The 17165-nt window shown below is 42.8% G+C and overlaps 1 protein-coding gene across 1 annotated transcript; it reads right to left on the bottom strand.

The window, feature by feature from the left end:
- Positions 1-689: 689 nt before the first annotated feature.
- Positions 690-17081, bottom strand: aars1 (alanyl-tRNA synthetase 1). Its single transcript, XM_070906874.1, has 20 exons — positions 17020-17081; positions 13782-13937; positions 13445-13633; positions 12997-13142; positions 12080-12271; positions 11194-11338; positions 10525-10670; positions 10139-10247; positions 9064-9214; positions 8250-8374; positions 7103-7247; positions 6829-7007; positions 6191-6304; positions 5739-5945; positions 5409-5593; positions 3628-3736; positions 2907-3020; positions 2616-2822; positions 2052-2165; positions 690-1963 (listed from the first exon to the last, which is right to left on the bottom strand). The coding sequence occupies exons 2-20, from the start codon at positions 13923-13925 to the stop codon at positions 1784-1786; spliced, it is 2901 nt and encodes a 966-aa protein (XP_070762975.1). The 5' UTR covers positions 13926-13937; positions 17020-17081; the 3' UTR covers positions 690-1783.
- Between the last annotated feature and the right edge of the window lie 84 nt (positions 17082-17165).

Below are 17165 nucleotides of genomic sequence, written 5' to 3'. Positions count from 1 at the left end.
TTTACTCCATTACATTTACTTCACAGCTTTAGATACTTTCCAGATAAAGATTTTATACATAAAACGTGATCATTTTATAAAGTACGCATTGTTATAAGCAACCTAACAGTTTGTGAAGTTAGTAAAATCAGCTCCACCTTGACAACAGCATCTTTTACTGTTTTGGTTCACTCTCACCGCTCTCATCTGCGGAAAAGCTCCAAAACTCCAAAACTTTCCTCAGGAGTTGGTGAAGACTAAAACCGCTAAACCGAGAGAATAGTGGACTCACTGCATGACATGTATATAGGCAGCCTATGCTATCAAGTTCTGACTTCTCAACATAAAAGGTGTTATATGTCAGTGTTTACAGCTCACTTCGCTGCCCTTGAGTGACCAAAAAAATGTTATTGCAGGTTAAGAATAATTTACAGATACTGCCACTTTACGGTCAACATCAGGCCTGAACAAGGCACACAATGCTCCCTCTCTTTAAAACTGTTAGTCATTTATTGAAGAATTTATTCCTCAATCATTTCTGTTCAGTGGTCCACATCTAATGATTTCAGTCTAACCTTGCGCTGTAATTGATCAGATGTAAACTCAGCCAATACTTGAAGTTCAGAGTAAACTGACTCTGTGCCTGCCTCCCTGAAATTAAATCACCAAAATAAATGTATTACACATTTGAAAAGAACAAGGTGGACAGGTGGCATTTACCAGTCGTATTTATTCCCATAACGTGACATTTCTCTGACATGGAACAGCTACAATGATTAGACATTTTCGACATTCTGCATTCAAATCAATATTAAATGTCAGCAAAATTAAATTTCACAGATTAATTATTGGACACCTTCATGATTTTGTACAGTTAATGAATTATTCACTTACTAAATTAAACCTGTTAGTGACTTGGTACACATCAGATAATGGCTTGTTATTTGAAAAGCAAGACTATGACACAGCTACCGCGTGTATAACTCAAAGTCCCACCAGTCACAGGAAAGAACTCGCTCACACAGATGGACGGAGCCACTGCTCAGAGATCAGATCAAAAAGCCTTCAGCCAACAAAGGACATACTGTGTATACTGTAGCTAAATCATTTACGAGCCGGCCTGACTTCTCACTTGTCTTTCCCAGGCTGAGCTAAAGAGGAACAGGAAGCCGAAAATTGAAATTGTTGCAGTTTGGAGCAGCTGTGAATGAGCAGAAAAGACGAAGTGCTTTGGGGGTTGTATTTAAATAAACAGTGAGATGAAACAAACACAGAGGCAGGGTGGAGGTTTATCAAAAGCCAACTTCATGCTCTGATCACGAGTCTGAGGTGGAAACCACAGTTTCTGTCGCTGTACAGTATTTGTAGGAGGCTCAAATCAATCAGAAGTGCATCCCTTTTTCTTTTCCTCTGTACACAAGCATGCAATAACGAAGAGGACACACAAAAATGAATGTCTCAAATCATCTGTCATCACCTTTCACTTAACTCCACTGCTTCGTATATATTCAAGATATATAGAAATGACTTTTACTGGAGCAAGTCAGCAATCGTAGTTCCAATAAATATGTTGAGTGGCTCATTTACTGCTGGCTGAGTGCCGGTGGTCATCTGTCAACATGGCGGGAGCGAGAAACCCAGGTGGTTCGTTTGTTTTCTAATCTTTTCTGAGCCAAAGGGAGAAGAAAAAGAGGATCTGTGACTCGGGTAAGACTCAGGACTCCTCAACCTTATTTTCACTTTACTCCCCAACCTCATCTCCTCCTTCTCCTCCTCCTCCTCCCACACAGACCCCTCTCTCCTCTTAGTTCTCTCCCAGTTTAAGTCGTGCAAACTCGTTGGCCATCTGTAGCGCCTCCTGCAGGCACTGTGTGTTCCTGCCCGTGGCCTGGGCCGACATGTCCTTGCCGCCCCCTTTGCCGTCCAGCAGGGGGCACAACTCCTGAACCCACTCGCTGGCCTTCAGACCGCGTTTGGCAACGTCCTGCAGAGAGGAGGGGGAGGTCAGAGGTCAGATGTGTTAAAAGGCTCTCAGCACACTGTATGCACGCGTGAGCGAATGGACGCGTTACCTCTGGGACTTGACACAGGCAGGTGATCTTGCCGGCGTCGGGGTCTACAGTGAAGAGCATGGCAGCGGTCTGAGGAGAGTGCGACTTCAGCAGCTTCAGCGACTCGTTCAGTGCCTGAGAGAGACGGAGGGAGAGAAGAAGTGAAGAAGAAACGTGAGGAGAAAAAAAAAAAAACAGAAGGGAGAAGGAGAGGAAGAAAAAGTCTCCTCATCAGCACTATTGATGTCTCAAGGTCAGAAGTAATGGGCCACAGAGCTGCAATAACACAATGAGATAAGCTATGAGACTGCCTGAGAAAATGTGCAATACTGCAGAGAATTTTAATACTGTTAGCACTTTTCATTCAGTTTTGTACTGGGTGCTGACGAAGTCTTGGGTTTTGGATTATAGATTTCATCTTCTTTTACGAGGACATGGTTTTCTTTTGGGCCGACATGTCAATTCAGATCAAATCAAACAGGGTAGAAAAAGCTTCCTACAAATTACTTACATCTTTTACGTCTTTTTTTACCCCAAAAACATTTTATTTTGGGAGGTTGTTAAAAAGCCTGTATTGGCTCTCACCTTAGCTGAGGCTCCGGTCTCCATCTCCATGACGAGCAGCGGTTTGTTGGGGCTGCTTTCAATCACCTCATTGGTCTTTTCCAGGACTCTCTTCTGGATGTCGGCCTTATAGCTACGGTCCAGGTCATCCATGGTCTTCTTAAGGCCCTTTAGGGTTTCCCTCATCTCGTCCTTCTGCCACTGGGAGATCACTGCTGTGCCTATCAACTGCAGAGGACGGACATGTTGATACCACAGCCAAGTTTGTCCTGGGACGTCCTGGAGTCTTTGTAGCAGAGAAATGCCACTTACCTCCGTCATGTCACCGATCTCTTTCTGGACGTCCTTGTTCGGGGCCGTCTGCAGCTTCACCTTGTCTCCCAGTGCGGTCAAAGACTGGTGCAAGGAATCGGCTTTCCTCTGGGCCTGATGAATGTGGGACACAGAGGCGTGAGCAGTTGGCAGGAGCGAGACAAAAAGTGCACGGAGACATGAGGAAGAAAGAAAATAGAAGCAGAGCGGTAGAAGCAAGAAGGGAGAGGAAAAGATAAAGAGGAGGATCAAACAGCAATTGTTGTCTAAAAATAGTGAAGATTAAATTTGTCCTCGGGGCCTGGAGAGAGGGGAAAATGCAAAATGATCCTTCCTAGCTCCAAGTTCACCAAGTCAAAACAAGCTTCATTAAAGTTTCATCACCGGGGACCCAAATAAGACCCTTAGACACATTTTCAGTTAATTAGTTCCGTTTTCCTGTCATGAGTGGCAAGAAAATCATTGTGACTATTTGACTATCAACACTCCACAGCAAGTACTCTTTTAATTTTAGAGACATTGTAGGAAAACTAAATCTTCTTTCTTTAACATGTTGGCTCAACTCTTTTCTATGCGAGTGTGCGTGCGAATATGTGCATAATGCTGGAAGCAAGTGTGTGTGTGTGTGTGTGTGTGTGTGTGTGTGTGTGTGTGTGTGTGTGTGTGTGTGTGTGTGCGTGCGTGCGTGCGTGCGTGCGTGCGTGCGTGCGTGTGCGCTGACCTTCTGGGCCTCTGTTCCTGTCACAGCAACAATGCGACGGATGCCCTTAGCGATGGCCTCCTCTGAGACGATGACAAACGGCGCAGCGTGACCCGAGTTCTGCAGATGGCTGCAGATAACAGAAACCAACAGTGTTACACAACTGTGGGAGGCAGCTGAGAGGGAGAACGGTGAGGAGAAGGAGGAACACGAGCGGGAGACACACCATTACACAAACAACAGCAGCAGCAGGAACAGGAGAGTCTTTGAAGTGACTGCGGATTAAAAAACATCATCAAGGACAACCACAGTTTACTAAAGTGGGAGATTTTAAAACCTGATGGTGGAACATGCAATTTAAAAACAAGCTTAACGCAGACCTCTCCTTCAGTACTTAATAAAAGCCAACTCCATACGCATGCAGGGTCGTTTTCAACACCGATGCACATAAAATACAGCTTGGAAATCATTTGGACTCAAATCAAATGAAAAGTCTTGCTGTATTCTATGTAAGAGAGGGAACGTCTTGGCTTTCAGGTGAATCTTACAGCCAGGAGCACACATTGTACAAGTCAGTGGAGCAAGTCTAATTGCTGGATCGAGCTTTACAAAGTGTTCCAGGCCTCGTCTGCACAGCAAACGCCCACAAATCCAATGAACGGTTTCCACTTTACACACTCCGGAAAACTGGTGGCTTCATGTAGATGCATATTCAGAGACAACTCTACTTCTCCGTGTTGATGTGAGTGTGTTATGTTGTGCACTTTGGCTCCAGTCGGAACACACACAGTAATTACCAGCAACACTACAGATGTACTGGTAAACACACACTTAAAATCAAGGCAGGAGCTCATGTAACAAAAGCACTAACTAGTTCTGCCATTTTTGTTCTGCTACTTTACTCATTTTCACAAACATTTGAGAGACTTTACAGAGGCACATTCATCAAACACTATTATTATGTGTGATGGCACACACACTTATGGAGCGTGCGAGTCCAGAAGCTGTTAGGCTGAATCAGGATGAAGCCATGTGGCCGCAAAGTACAACAGACACAAACAACATCATCGCGAAGTGTACTGCTCGACAAAAAGGCAGAGCGCGGCAACAGTGAAATGTGTAAAGTGATATAAAACTAGTTTACCCAAAAAAGTAATTGCCATGAAACCAACATATTACCTAAAAAATGCAGATGCTTCACTGAATTTGGATAGTCATTTGAACTAGTTTGTTTACGAAGAAAAACATTATTCTGACTATTTCCATTGTTCATGGGGTTAAAATGTGTCCATCTGTCCATCTATCATTTCTATGGTGTAACAATTTTATGTGCTAAAAGAACATTTTGTCAGAATATGTTACTACGTTTGGCTTTGTAGGGCAGAGTAGAAATGAAATATCACACCCAGAACTCATCAGTGGCCTAATAGTGACATACTCTTAGATACTAGGGATGCTACCGATATCTTTATTAACAGTCTTTTCAGAAATAGACTGACTTGTGACCATATGTACACTGTGTGCGTGGCATTGATTATCTCTTTTTCTAAAACAAAAAAAAGTTCATATGCAAACCAACTCTGTCACAACTAACATTTAGGAGTACAAATGCTACATTCTTAAACCAGGAATACTTGGAAACAAGTTGTAAACACACTCTCCACATGAATTGTGTTGCCAGCTATGTGTTTGAATACTAACATATTCAGTTAAGTGGACTAACATGCAGACTATACGTGCACCGTGGCGGCCTGGTTTGCATCCCCAGTCACAAGCACAATAAAATAAAGCATCATACTCACGTTCCACCACAAAACTCAATGGAGGTGAGAGAACCAGCAGTACTGAGGGGGTTCTCCAGCAGCTCCTCGACGGGGACACCAATAGACACGACTCGGACAGGGTCGGGATAGGTCTCGTCAAACACGGCGCGCAGACCCTGAATGGCCTTGGCTTTTGCTAGAGGGGCTTCCATGGCGTACACCTCCTGGACAAAGAGAGTGTGTGAGAGAAAGCACTGTGAACTGATAGTTTAGATGGAGTTAATATTCATAATGATGTGAGGTTAATTTAAAAACAGCTGAGCTAGAATCGTCACAGAAAATGTATTTCATGTGTAGTCCCCCACTGACCTTCGTGTCTTTTATCAAGGCACAAGCGATCTCCTCAGTCCGCCGGACCTCCCCCGTGCTCAGGGCACCTTTAGCAGTGAAGTCAAAGCGCAGGCGGTCAGGGGCAACCAGGGAGCCCCTCTGGTCTGCCTCCCCCAAAACCCCCCGCAGGGCGAAGTTTAAGATGTGCGTGGCAGTGTGGTTGCTCATGATGGGCCTGCGACGTGCCTAGAAAGAGAATGTGAACAGACATTTGTCAGATAAAATCAAAGCTTCATCTAATGAAAAACAGACAAAGCTCAGAAACAGATCCTGAAAATGTGTCATAACATTTTATTATATTATTATAATATTAACACTAACACTTATTTTCATGCCATTTAAGTAACTGTTCATGTAAATAACATCATGTATGACTTGTCAACTTGATTCTGTGATGAAACAGACTTTTGAAATCCTGCATATGTTCTCACCTCATCTACACGTAAGGTAACGTGGTCTCCGACCTTCAGCGTGCCATAGACCGTCCCCACATGGAGAATGTAACCTCCTCGAACCTGCGTATTCTTCACCGAGAACTCCATCCGCTGCAAAGACGGAAAGATGGAGAGACAGGACGGTTAGAATGGATTGCAGATGGTCTCCTGCAAACTGTGATATGAATGTGTTTTCATGCCATTCAGGTTCTCACTCATGAGACAGATGAGAACCATTTATTATCTCTCATCTATTCTCCTGTCAGAATTGTGACATTTCCATTGGCAGCCTTTGTGGCTTAAACACAGGGTCGTTTTGCCTGCAGCTATGAGACCCCGCAGTGCTATTTCAACAAATGTTAAACACCAACTACGTGATAGTGTGATTGTCATTTCAGTCCAATTAAAAGTCAACAGAATCATTTTAGCTTCAGCAGAAACCTGGATTTTTGCTGTTACCTGAAATGTGGCCACTATGTAGTTTGGGAGGGGGGGGAGAAACACACAAACTATAAACATTACCTTGATGAGGGCTTTTTACACAAAGACACTCTCAAACAGGATCAGTGGAGCTCATTACAAACGCATCCATTTTCTGTTCTCATCAAAGTTTCCCTTAGTTTTGTTAGACTCACGTCCCCTGTGCTCTCGTCCTCTCGGAGCATGTAGCCCTCGTCAAATGTCTGCCCGCCCTGCTCGGCGTAGAAGGACGTCTGGTCCAGCAGCACGCCGCACTGCTGACCCGTGGTCACCTCATCGCAGAAGGCACGGTCGCGGCGCAGAGCCAGCACTGTGGCCGAGGCCTGCTGAAACTCTACAGACACGCACACAGCACAAGGGTCAGTCCTGAAAATACAGCTGCTGAAGCTGAACTGAACTGTTTGTTTTGTGAGAATGCAAACCACTGACCGTATTTGCCATTTTCGTCCGAGGTGTATTTGTATTTGGGAGAGTCATCTGTGGCGGGTATCTGCTTGTTTCTCAGCTCTTCGATGGCGTAGATGTCCAACATGATGTGGTCCTCATCTCCTGCGCCCTTACCCTGGGACTTTAACTACACACACACACACACACACACAAACCTGTGTTGTCATTCAGTTATAGACACTCAACTTGACAGTTAAATACACCACATGATCAGTTCAGTGGACTGAAACTTGAAAACCTTTCAAAGACAAATTAATGAAACGTTCATAGAAAGCGACGGTATTATCGATAACCAAAGCAAATCATAGTTTTGTTCATGTTAATCTGCAATTTCATTTTGTAAATGGATAAAGGTGACACTTTAAACTGGGTAAATAAGGGCTATGTATCTTTCTCATTGAAAGTCTGAACCTGACTGTATCCAATCAACTAAAATCTAAATCTGCTGGGATTTTTTGTTTTCATGAATCAGCTTTGTTTCATAAAGTACACACAGCTGCACTGTAAAGCTACCAGTTTATTTTAAATCCCATCTTTGTGAACCTTATAATGTGTTTGTGTTGATATTCGCTCTCTCTCTCTCGTGTTCATACTCAAAACTGACCTTAGAGGTGAATCCATGTCTCTCTGACAATGTCAACAAAAAAACACAAACAAGCTTCACAAAGGATTTACTGCAGGGCTATTGAATTGTATTGCCTTAGGTTGTACAGGTGTACCTAATACACTCATGAATATGACAGGATAATCTGGCAGGGAGCAGAACTGCAGTGGCAGTATGCATTCAGACGTTAGTTCACTGTGATGTGTTGGACAGCAGTGTGACAGCAGTCTGAGGCTGCAGGAAACTAGAATATAAATCAAACTTTTTGCAAAAATCAAACAACAAGGGATTTAGGACAGGGCCGTGAAGTAAATGAGGGTTTATTTAAACAGCAGGTGCATAGCTCCTGATTCTGACTTACAGTGCAATACTGGAGAACGCTGACACAAGGCAAAATAGCGTACCCACGAGAGTGGACATAAAACACTGCTCAGTGGAGTTTCCCCTCACAGAACAGTCGAGGCTAAATTCCAACAATCAGTGAACATCAGAAGGTTTCCTCCACCCCTCCTTCCATCTCCTCACCTGTGCTGCCTTCTTCTCCTCCTCGAAGGCTGCCATGTCCACCGTCATGCCTTTCTCCTCTGCGATGAGGGAGGTCAGGTCCAGAGGGAAGCCGTAGGTGTCATACAGCAGCCATGCTGTGTCACCTGGAGACAGACGCGCAGAGAGAAAACAGCTGCTTGATATGCAGGAGGTGTCTGTCTGAAGCAACAATGCTCAACGACACAGAGCCACACAGTTAACATGTTATTCCTACAAAATGATGCAGTCGTCATCTCGATCAATCAGCGAGCAAAAAGCACAACGTTTCAATTGGCTGCTGCCGTTATTGTATTTCCAACTATGCAAATGCAAGAACACTGTCTGTTAGACGTGTATTAGCACTAACAGTAGAGTCTAATTTTGGCTGAGTGCACAAACGATGCCGTCACGCCTTGGGACAAAGAAGGTAGACAACAATATGCCAATGTTTAAATATTGAACACGATTTGAGACATCACGCATGACGGTCAGACAGACGGATGAATGTGAGAAGAGAGACCGATCCATGATGCCAACAAACACATGCTGATTGGATTAAAAGAAAAAAAAGGGAAGGAGTGATAGAGGAGAGAGCAAAGAGTGATATAAAAGGTAGAGAAAGGATAAAAGAAAGAGGATAATTGAGGGAGAATAGACACAAAAATGCTGCACTGAACTTGTTAAACTGATATCTCTGTTACAACAGATTTGAAGCAGCTTCAAACCTTTCAACACATGACGGTTTCTTGAAATAAACCTAAGCTCTTTCCACTTAAAGCACCAGCATGGGACACGTAACATGCACACATCTCACCTGGGATGGTCTTGCTGTCTCCCAGACTCATGATCTTTCTATCGAGGATGCGGCGCCCCCTGCTGAGGGTTTTGAGGAACTGCTCCTCCTCCTCATTAATGATGTCCTTCACCATTTCTGGGTCTTTCTTCAACTCCGGGAATGCATCACCCTGGAGAATGAGAGGGACAGATGATGATCGAAGATGGGGCGAGAGAGGGATGGAGAGGGAGAAGCAGAGGGATGAGAAGGGAGAAGAGATAAAAGAGGAAATACTGATGTCACCATTTATAGCATTAGTCATAAACTGTGTTAAATAGTGATAGAAAGCTCCAATATGCAGCTTTCTACAGTGAATAAAGGGGAATACAGGGGATCTGCACACTTTTCGGAATCAAATAAATGCATTTTAAGATCATTTTAAGCCTCAACAAAGAAAATGTAATACCCTTTCCACAGCCGAACAAATGCACATTGCTGAGCTGGATGATATGTTTTAAATCAATCATCAATATTAAGAAATATCCATATTAATATTGTATGTGTCTCCTTATAAACAAACATACACAAAAGCACATACACACAAAATAATCAAAATGTTTCATGCAGTGAACGGTGTTCCACTGACATGCATGAAACACAACGTGTAGGAAACACCTGCTGAGGCAGTCACCAGTTTATAAAGTCCTCTCCTCCTCCTAAAAACTGGGACGGACTCTAGCTAATACCAAACACAAATAATAAGACTTTACTTCTTTCCTAAAGACGCCTGGGGTTGTTCTGTAGCTCAGCATCAGTTAACTATTTGTTCACTTCCTGAATCCTGTTACCTTTAGGGAAAACTAGTAGAGCAGGTGGCGGCCTGTGGAGATCCGGCCAAACATACAGTACAATAAAATGAACAGAAAAACCCCTGACTCAGTCGACAATGAAGAACAATAGGTGTTATATTTAATTCTGTAATCTTAAAACTTGTGCGTTTATGTGATTAAGATTTTAAGAATACAGTGCTGAATTTAAAAGGCTTGTTAGCACTTTTTAAGGGCCGTGGATACACAAGAATAAAAACAAGACAGGTGGAGAAAGAAAATCTCACCAGGGAATCGACCACCACATCCACCAGAGAGGCAAAAAAGCCTCTCTGGGCTCCCAGCTTCTCATGTGAATAACGGACTGCGCGACGCAGGATCCTCCTCAACACGTAGCTAAACATGATGGAGACAACAAAACGTTACAATGAAATACATAAAGGGAACTGAAGAACATTTCATTCATAGCCACGCTGTCTGAAATCTTTGGCAGCATGAACATGTGTTGTGCTAACTCTGGTGTGTTTGTCAGAACTGAAACACCAAATTACCAAAGTACAATTTTAGAAATACAAAGAACCTCAAGGACTAGCATGCTGTCAGTATGCTGACGCTTCTGGTATTTTCTTTAGCTTTGTAATTCCCTCCTCTTTTTTGCTCTGAAACGTCTCACCCTCTTCCTGTGTTGTCAGGCCGACCGCCATCTGATAGGGCGATGGTGATGGTGCGGGCATGGTCAGCCAGCACACGGTAGGCCATGTCAATACCGTCAGTATCCTCTGCACCTACTTTACCAGTGTAAGATCGAGCACCTGTACCCTGAAACAAATACAAATTATGTTTTGACTGCGCATTAGGACACAGTGCTACCACACAAGTCCAGGATGAATATTGCTTTTACCAATATAGCATTTCAAGTCTACAAACAGCTACAATGTAGCTCTGCTTGTACCTTAAACTGTGCGATAAAACAGAAAATGATTGAAATTGTGTTTAGCAGCTGACATGAATGCCGAATAATAATTACAGCTAAAAGAAATGTTCACTGTCTAATGGCAGAAATCACAGATTAGCCAAAATCAACTCATCAGATTCATGAGAAAAACCAAATTTCAGCTGAAAACTTTGATATTGAAAGTTACATTTGTGGTTACTAACTTCCAGCGCTGAGGAACCAGCTGCTTCAGGCTCTAAAGCCAATAAATAGGTATGTGACCTCATCAGACCTGTGACATTCTGCATTAAAAGTGTACCATTGTAAATTTGCATTATCTGACAGGTGAGATTTTTCTATCATGTTTACATTTCCATTCAGTTACACAAGTGTGGGGCCTCTCAGTACCTTCTGAATGGCTTCAAAGTATGGGACGAAGAGGTCAGTGTCATAGTTGGACATCTTGTTTTGCAGTACGGACACCAGGCGCTCCAGACCCATCCCTGTGTCAATGCTCTTCTTAGGCAGCGGCTTCAGCTCTGTTTCTGACTCTCTATAAGCAGGGTGGAGCAGGAAACACTGATTAACAGATTAGTACTTTTCAGTATGTTAAAGGGAGGATCACACCATTTAGGTTCAGTTCATGTCACACTTTGGATTATTTTGGATTTGAGCAATACACACTTTTAAAAAAAACCTTTCAGAAACCAGATTAAAGGTTTACACAGACTAGTAATCAGATTTCTTCAGCAGAAACCTACATGTATTTACCTTAATTCCCTGACATGAAATAGGTCTAGCGTTGAGATGGACATTTATAAAATCCGATCAGCTGTAAACGACCCAGACAATAGCGCAAACAATAGAAGGAAGTGTTAAGGTGTGGAAAGAGGGTGTGTGCATTTAATTCAGTAGCTGTACTGCACGTTGAGCAAAACAGATGACGACAAGTGCGTCCAAATTCCAACATCACCTGATCTTAATTGGTGGTTAGGTTTAATGTTTAGGTGTGTTGCTGTCACAAAGCATGACATCACTTGAATGTTCTTTATATAACCCACTGAACTGGTTTACAAAGCGTGAATTCAAAAGCTAAACTACTATGTATATATTTATGCTAATTATTTAGTGAACACCTCAGAACACCCAGGAATCATTTGGGCCACCTATCACTAGAAACGACGTACAGTCTGTCTGCACTGATAAATTCATTTGTGATGTAAATATATCGTCTGTAACCCCTTTAGGGTCTCATAACATACAGTGTCTGTGCGTGTACATGTGAGTCCGTTACCTGTTGAACTGGATGAACACCAGGTTCCAGATTTCCAGGACGTTGGGATCGTCCATGTTGACCAGGTGAGAGGCGTCTCTCCCGCCGATGCGGTCGTAGTGGATCTCGCTGCAGGGGCCGCAGGGGCCGGTGTCGCCCATCTCCCAGAAGTTATCCTTCATACTGCCTGGCAGGATGCGATCCTCCTCCATCCTGAGAGAAGCACAGCAAACAGAGAGAGAAGATTTAATTAAATCTATGCTGTCAACAGGTAAAAATGAAGTTGGGAGAAAATTAAGACATATTTGCAAAGTGTGAAAGCCTCTATGAGCAAAAAGTTTTGTTGGAACTACTTTAGCAGGATGTTTCTATGTAAGCAGAGACACGAAGTTGAAGGGAGTAAAAAGGGAAACAAGCATACGGAAGAAAATAATCAGGATTCAGACAGCTGTCTTTTAGAAAAATAAAAAAGGTATGATCATAGAAAGTCAGATGTTAAGTGGGAAAAATGTCAACTGAAAGCTTTGAATAAATAAATAAATAAGTGCTGTTGAAACACCAAGGGGGAAAAAGACAGAGAGGTGGAGAAATGGACAGAATATTCTGGGCTGTTGTTGTAGGCAGTGCGGAGGCTCAGTGGGACTGGGGGAGGAGAAGAAAGGCAGTTCCTCTGGGAATGATCACACATCATGCAATTACTTCCAACAGGGGCAGATAGACAGTAAGCGTTTTGCAGCATTCACGCAGATACAATGACAGATCTGTAAAAAGAGCTGTAAATGATTTGTAGAGGAGGTACCAGGTACTCAGAGGAGATAACGCAGGGGATGAAAAACAATTCACAGTGGGCGGTGGTCATTAAAGTTGCTCAAAGATGCCTCACAGCAAATGCCTTCATCTGACGTGTTAACCAATACACCTCATTCCGCTAGACTCACCCTAGGTCGATCCAGATCTGTTTGCACTCCAGGTCGGGCTCCAGGCCTGCGTCAGCATGACCCCCGAAGTAGGTGACATACAGCCGGTCTATGGAAATACCAAACTGCTGGGTCAGCAGCTCCAAGGCCATCTTACAGGCCAGGTGCTGCAGAGGGAGGTGGGAAGATGCAGAATGAGCAGAGGGAAGAATGAGACGAGACAGAAGTAAGAGAAAGTAACTCCAGAGGTCCCCATGGTCACAATTCAATAAAAGAAAAGTCAAATCTAAGGGATTCATATCAAGATTATTGTTTATGTTGTGTATTTATGTTAATAAACAAATCACTATCTGCCAACATATTGTCATTGGATGTATTTAACTGTCATATATCGATATCAGCATCAAAAATCCAGTATCAGTCGGGTTATAATTGTAAGGTGACACAACTGAAGATGACAGCGTAATACCTTAAAGTAGTCCCCGAAGGACCAGGACCCCAGCATCTCGAAGAAGGTGTGGTGGTAGACATCTTTACCCACGTCGTCCAAGTCGTTGTGTTTGCCTCCTGCACGGATACACTTTTGGGTGTTGGCAGCACGACTCAGTTTGGCCATAGGGTGGGACGGATCGATGGTGTTGAGGAAGATGGGCTTAAACTAAAAGGAGGCGGTACGAAAAGATAATTTGTGAGTTGTGTTCTATTGAAAGTTTGAGTCTTAGAATTTTGACTACAGAGTCAAAACGTTGTAAAGTAGTGGGTACGTATATATTTGGGAAAGACGTGGAGACGCATGGATAGTGTACCTGGTTCATGCCAGCATTGGCGAAAAGCAGTGTGGGGTCGTCCAGCGGGACGGTGGATGACGAGTGGACGTACTTGTGCTCATAGCCACGGAAGAAGTCAATGAACTTCTCACGGATTTGAGCTGCACTCAAAGAGGAGTCCATTCTGAACCAGCTCTCTGAACAAAAACACACAAAAAAGAGAATTAATACTGTAACCAACAAGCATGTTTAAAGAGGCGGCTCAAGGGTTGCAGCCATTTTTAATTTAACTCCATGGCCAAATAAATTGTTCTGGGTCCCTGACTGCGAACATTTCTATGTAACTAATATAGCTAACTATTTTTCAATTTTCACACTGAGTAAGATTACTGTTAAAGTCGTTTTGCCATTGAGCATCATAAGGGAATGACACCAGTGACAACCAGCTAAACCAGCTTTGCCTTTCTTGTAAGTTACCCATTTGCCCCCGAGGTCTGCTTTGCTTCAGCACACTCCCTCTGAATGGACACGTAAAAATAAAACAAGGGAAAAGCAACGCTCAGGGAATGCTATCGTTTGTTGAATGATCGCTGGTATATTAGTAAGTATTACACGTTATTTAAGGACGTCGCAAGGAATGCATGTCCAGGTTAAGGTGAGCGATATGACCATACATAAATATAAATTGTCAATCATCACAGATTCTGCCACACTGTTATATATCACGGTAGCTATCCCTTCAATGTCTCCGGTTGTATTAGGCCATTGTGGGCAATGTTGCCAATAAATGAGCACGACAAAATTTGTATATGATTTTTACTTCATAAATGTGATGAAGAACCTTGGTATATCAGGTATCAAATTTTCTGGATAAGCCACATTTATTGATTGATAATATTGATAATACTTTATTCATTCATTTATCATTATTATTATTAATTGAGGAAAGCTGGAAAATCGATAAATCGATTATACAAGTTATTGGCAATTATTTTCTGGTCAATCTGCAAATTGGCCATTTTTTTTTCCAATTCCACCACCACCACCACCATCAATCTCCACCCCTAACCTATAGCCAAGTCAGTTTGTAAGGTATGTGTCCCAACAAGCTTAGCAGAGATGTTCTACTCTGTCAATTCCCTCCAACAAATTGGCCTTTGGCTCTTGTCATAAACCAGCAGACACTAAGGGATCCTGTGAGGCAGGCGAGGCTTTTTATGCTGCAAGGCACTGCTATCACACTGACAACACATTTGGACCAAGCAGTTTTGGATCTGAATGTGTTACAACATAGCATTGTTGTATCACCGCAGCTTGGCATCACTGAAGCGCTCAACTCACGACTTTTGTCGGGTTCTTTGTGCTCATCATTTTTTTAACTCAAAATGCATCCAAACAGCAGCCTTGAGGCTTGAATGCATTCTGGGCACGCAGCATCGCTGCCATGGTTGCTCACACAGGATATACAGAGTGTAATACTGAGTGTAGTTTGGTCAGGTGGAGCTTCAGTGGTATTTAACAATTACAGCTGCCATGAAGTACCTAGGAGGGCTTATAGGAGCAGCCGTGAAAGAAGCCAAGAAAGCATTTACTTGCAATTCAGATATCTCGTCAAAAGACAGAATGATTTAACAGATCTATCAGGTAAAATACCGAACATTGCTGCTTCCAGTTCCAGATATTTTATAAAACAAATAATGAATCAATTAATTAAAATATTTGACAGAGATAATTGTTGAACTGCAGTCCTACTCTCTATTCAGTAATATATTGTGTTGTGTAAGGAGCAAGTCACACCCATAAAAAAATATCTATAACAATTGTGAAGGACATCGTGTTATTTTGTTTTGTCACAATACGTAAAATCTGGTGTTTTTCTGTGACCCCAATACTGGACACAAATCCCACTTTTGTGCCGCTCAACACCAAAATGAATGTGTCTTGCAAAGTGAAATGCCTCTCCCGAGGTTTCTTTCTTTTTGGATGGGACACTGCTGCTGATGTGGGCCTGTAAAGCTCATTGAAACATTGTATGTAATGCTGGTGTGCACAAATAAACTTCAAGTTATATTGAACTCTAGTGCTAGCTAATTTCAAATCAAGTTTGAGAGAGACAAAATCCAAAGTCTAAATATTTGTTAACAAGTAAAAAAGATCAAGACCAGTGTCACATAAATAAATAAATAATCACAATAGAAAAATAGAGAAATTAAAAACTTTAAAGTCACTTGAAATTAAGCAAAATGAAAGCCTTCAAATATCCTTTGGGATTTGAGGATTTGAATTCAATTCAAAGTATTTTTGGACTCATAACCAAGCATCACAACTACAGTATCAATGCTGTCTATAATTAAAAGGCAGCACAGTTGAATTCCCATCAGTGGACTCATTCGTAAACTAGCTGGCAAAGGAAACCACACAGCTGGTGCATACAGCTCTCTGGGGTCAGCAAGCGGATGGTAAACAGCCGCCGTCCCCATCCTGACTACGAAACCACCCTGGTGGCAACCAGAGAAAGTAGAGACATTGGGGTGATGGGATGGAAATTTTCCCTAACCCTAGTAAAACTAGTGTACTGTAAAAAAGGCTTGTGAGGCAGAGGAGACTTCACTGAGGACATTGATGAGACATATTAATGTAACAACAGGGAAAATTGTGCATTTTAAGGATGGAAATATTTGATTGTTTGTAATCACTACACTGACATAGAGCTCAGGTGGGTGGTAGATGATGAAACCAACATCCTTATGTCCAGAGAGTCAAACTGACAGGCTAGTCAGCCCTGTGCTTTGTCTCCAAAACTTAGCTTGGTGATTGTTACCACTTGGAGCTGTTTGTGCCCACAGATACAGACTAAAATGAATTATATCCGCAAGTCTCACATGAAGTCTCAGGGGGTTCATTTCCCTTTCTCATGCTGACTAAAATCAGTTCTCCCATGCCACCTTGGCACCTCTGCTGTAAACAAGCGCACAGGGAAAGGTGCCATAACACAGAGACAGTCAAGTCAGACAACATAATTCCTCCCGAAAGTGCTTCTAAAAACCGGCATGCAGCATTATTAGATCGTCAGCTGATTGTAAACTGCTGTGTTGGGCTGAGGCACTAGCTTGACAAGCTGACGTTAGCAAGCTAAATGTTAGCCAGACAGGCTGCCTCTGTATGTCCAGCCTGAGAGAGAGTTTCAGCACACAACTCTGATAGAAAACCTACTTTACTGAATGGTAAGGTAAACGTTATTTATTTCAACAGCACATCACGAAATGATAATACTCACAGAAGTCGCTTTTCTCGCTGAATGAATCAGTTACCGCTCCCAGACACACTGCTCTATCCCACGCTGCTCGACCAGAAGGAAAGCAGAGAGAGCCAGTGAACACGCCCACGGCAGCCGCCCATTGGTCCGGCCGCTCCGGTACGTTG

Source organism: Enoplosus armatus, chromosome 6 (assembly GCF_043641665.1).
Source record: "Enoplosus armatus isolate fEnoArm2 chromosome 6, fEnoArm2.hap1, whole genome shotgun sequence".
In the NCBI taxonomy this organism is placed as follows: Eukaryota; Metazoa; Chordata; class Actinopteri; order Centrarchiformes; family Enoplosidae; genus Enoplosus; species Enoplosus armatus.
The sequence above is the reverse complement of the archived record's forward strand: the minus strand, read 5'-3'. Positions and strand labels throughout refer to the sequence as shown.

Coding starts and splice junctions, on each gene's coding strand:
- aars1 (XM_070906874.1), bottom strand. CDS start 13,925: ATGGACTCCTCTTTGAGTGCAGCTCAAATCCGTGAGAAGTTCATTGAC. Junction 11,339..12,079: donor GTGTTCATCCAGTTCAACAG/GTAACGGACTCA, acceptor CCCTGCTTATAG/AGAGTCAGAAACAGAGCTGA. Junction 2,823..2,906: donor AGATCGGTGACATGACGGAG/GTAAGTGGCATT, acceptor CGTCCTCTGCAG/TTGATAGGCACAGCAGTGAT.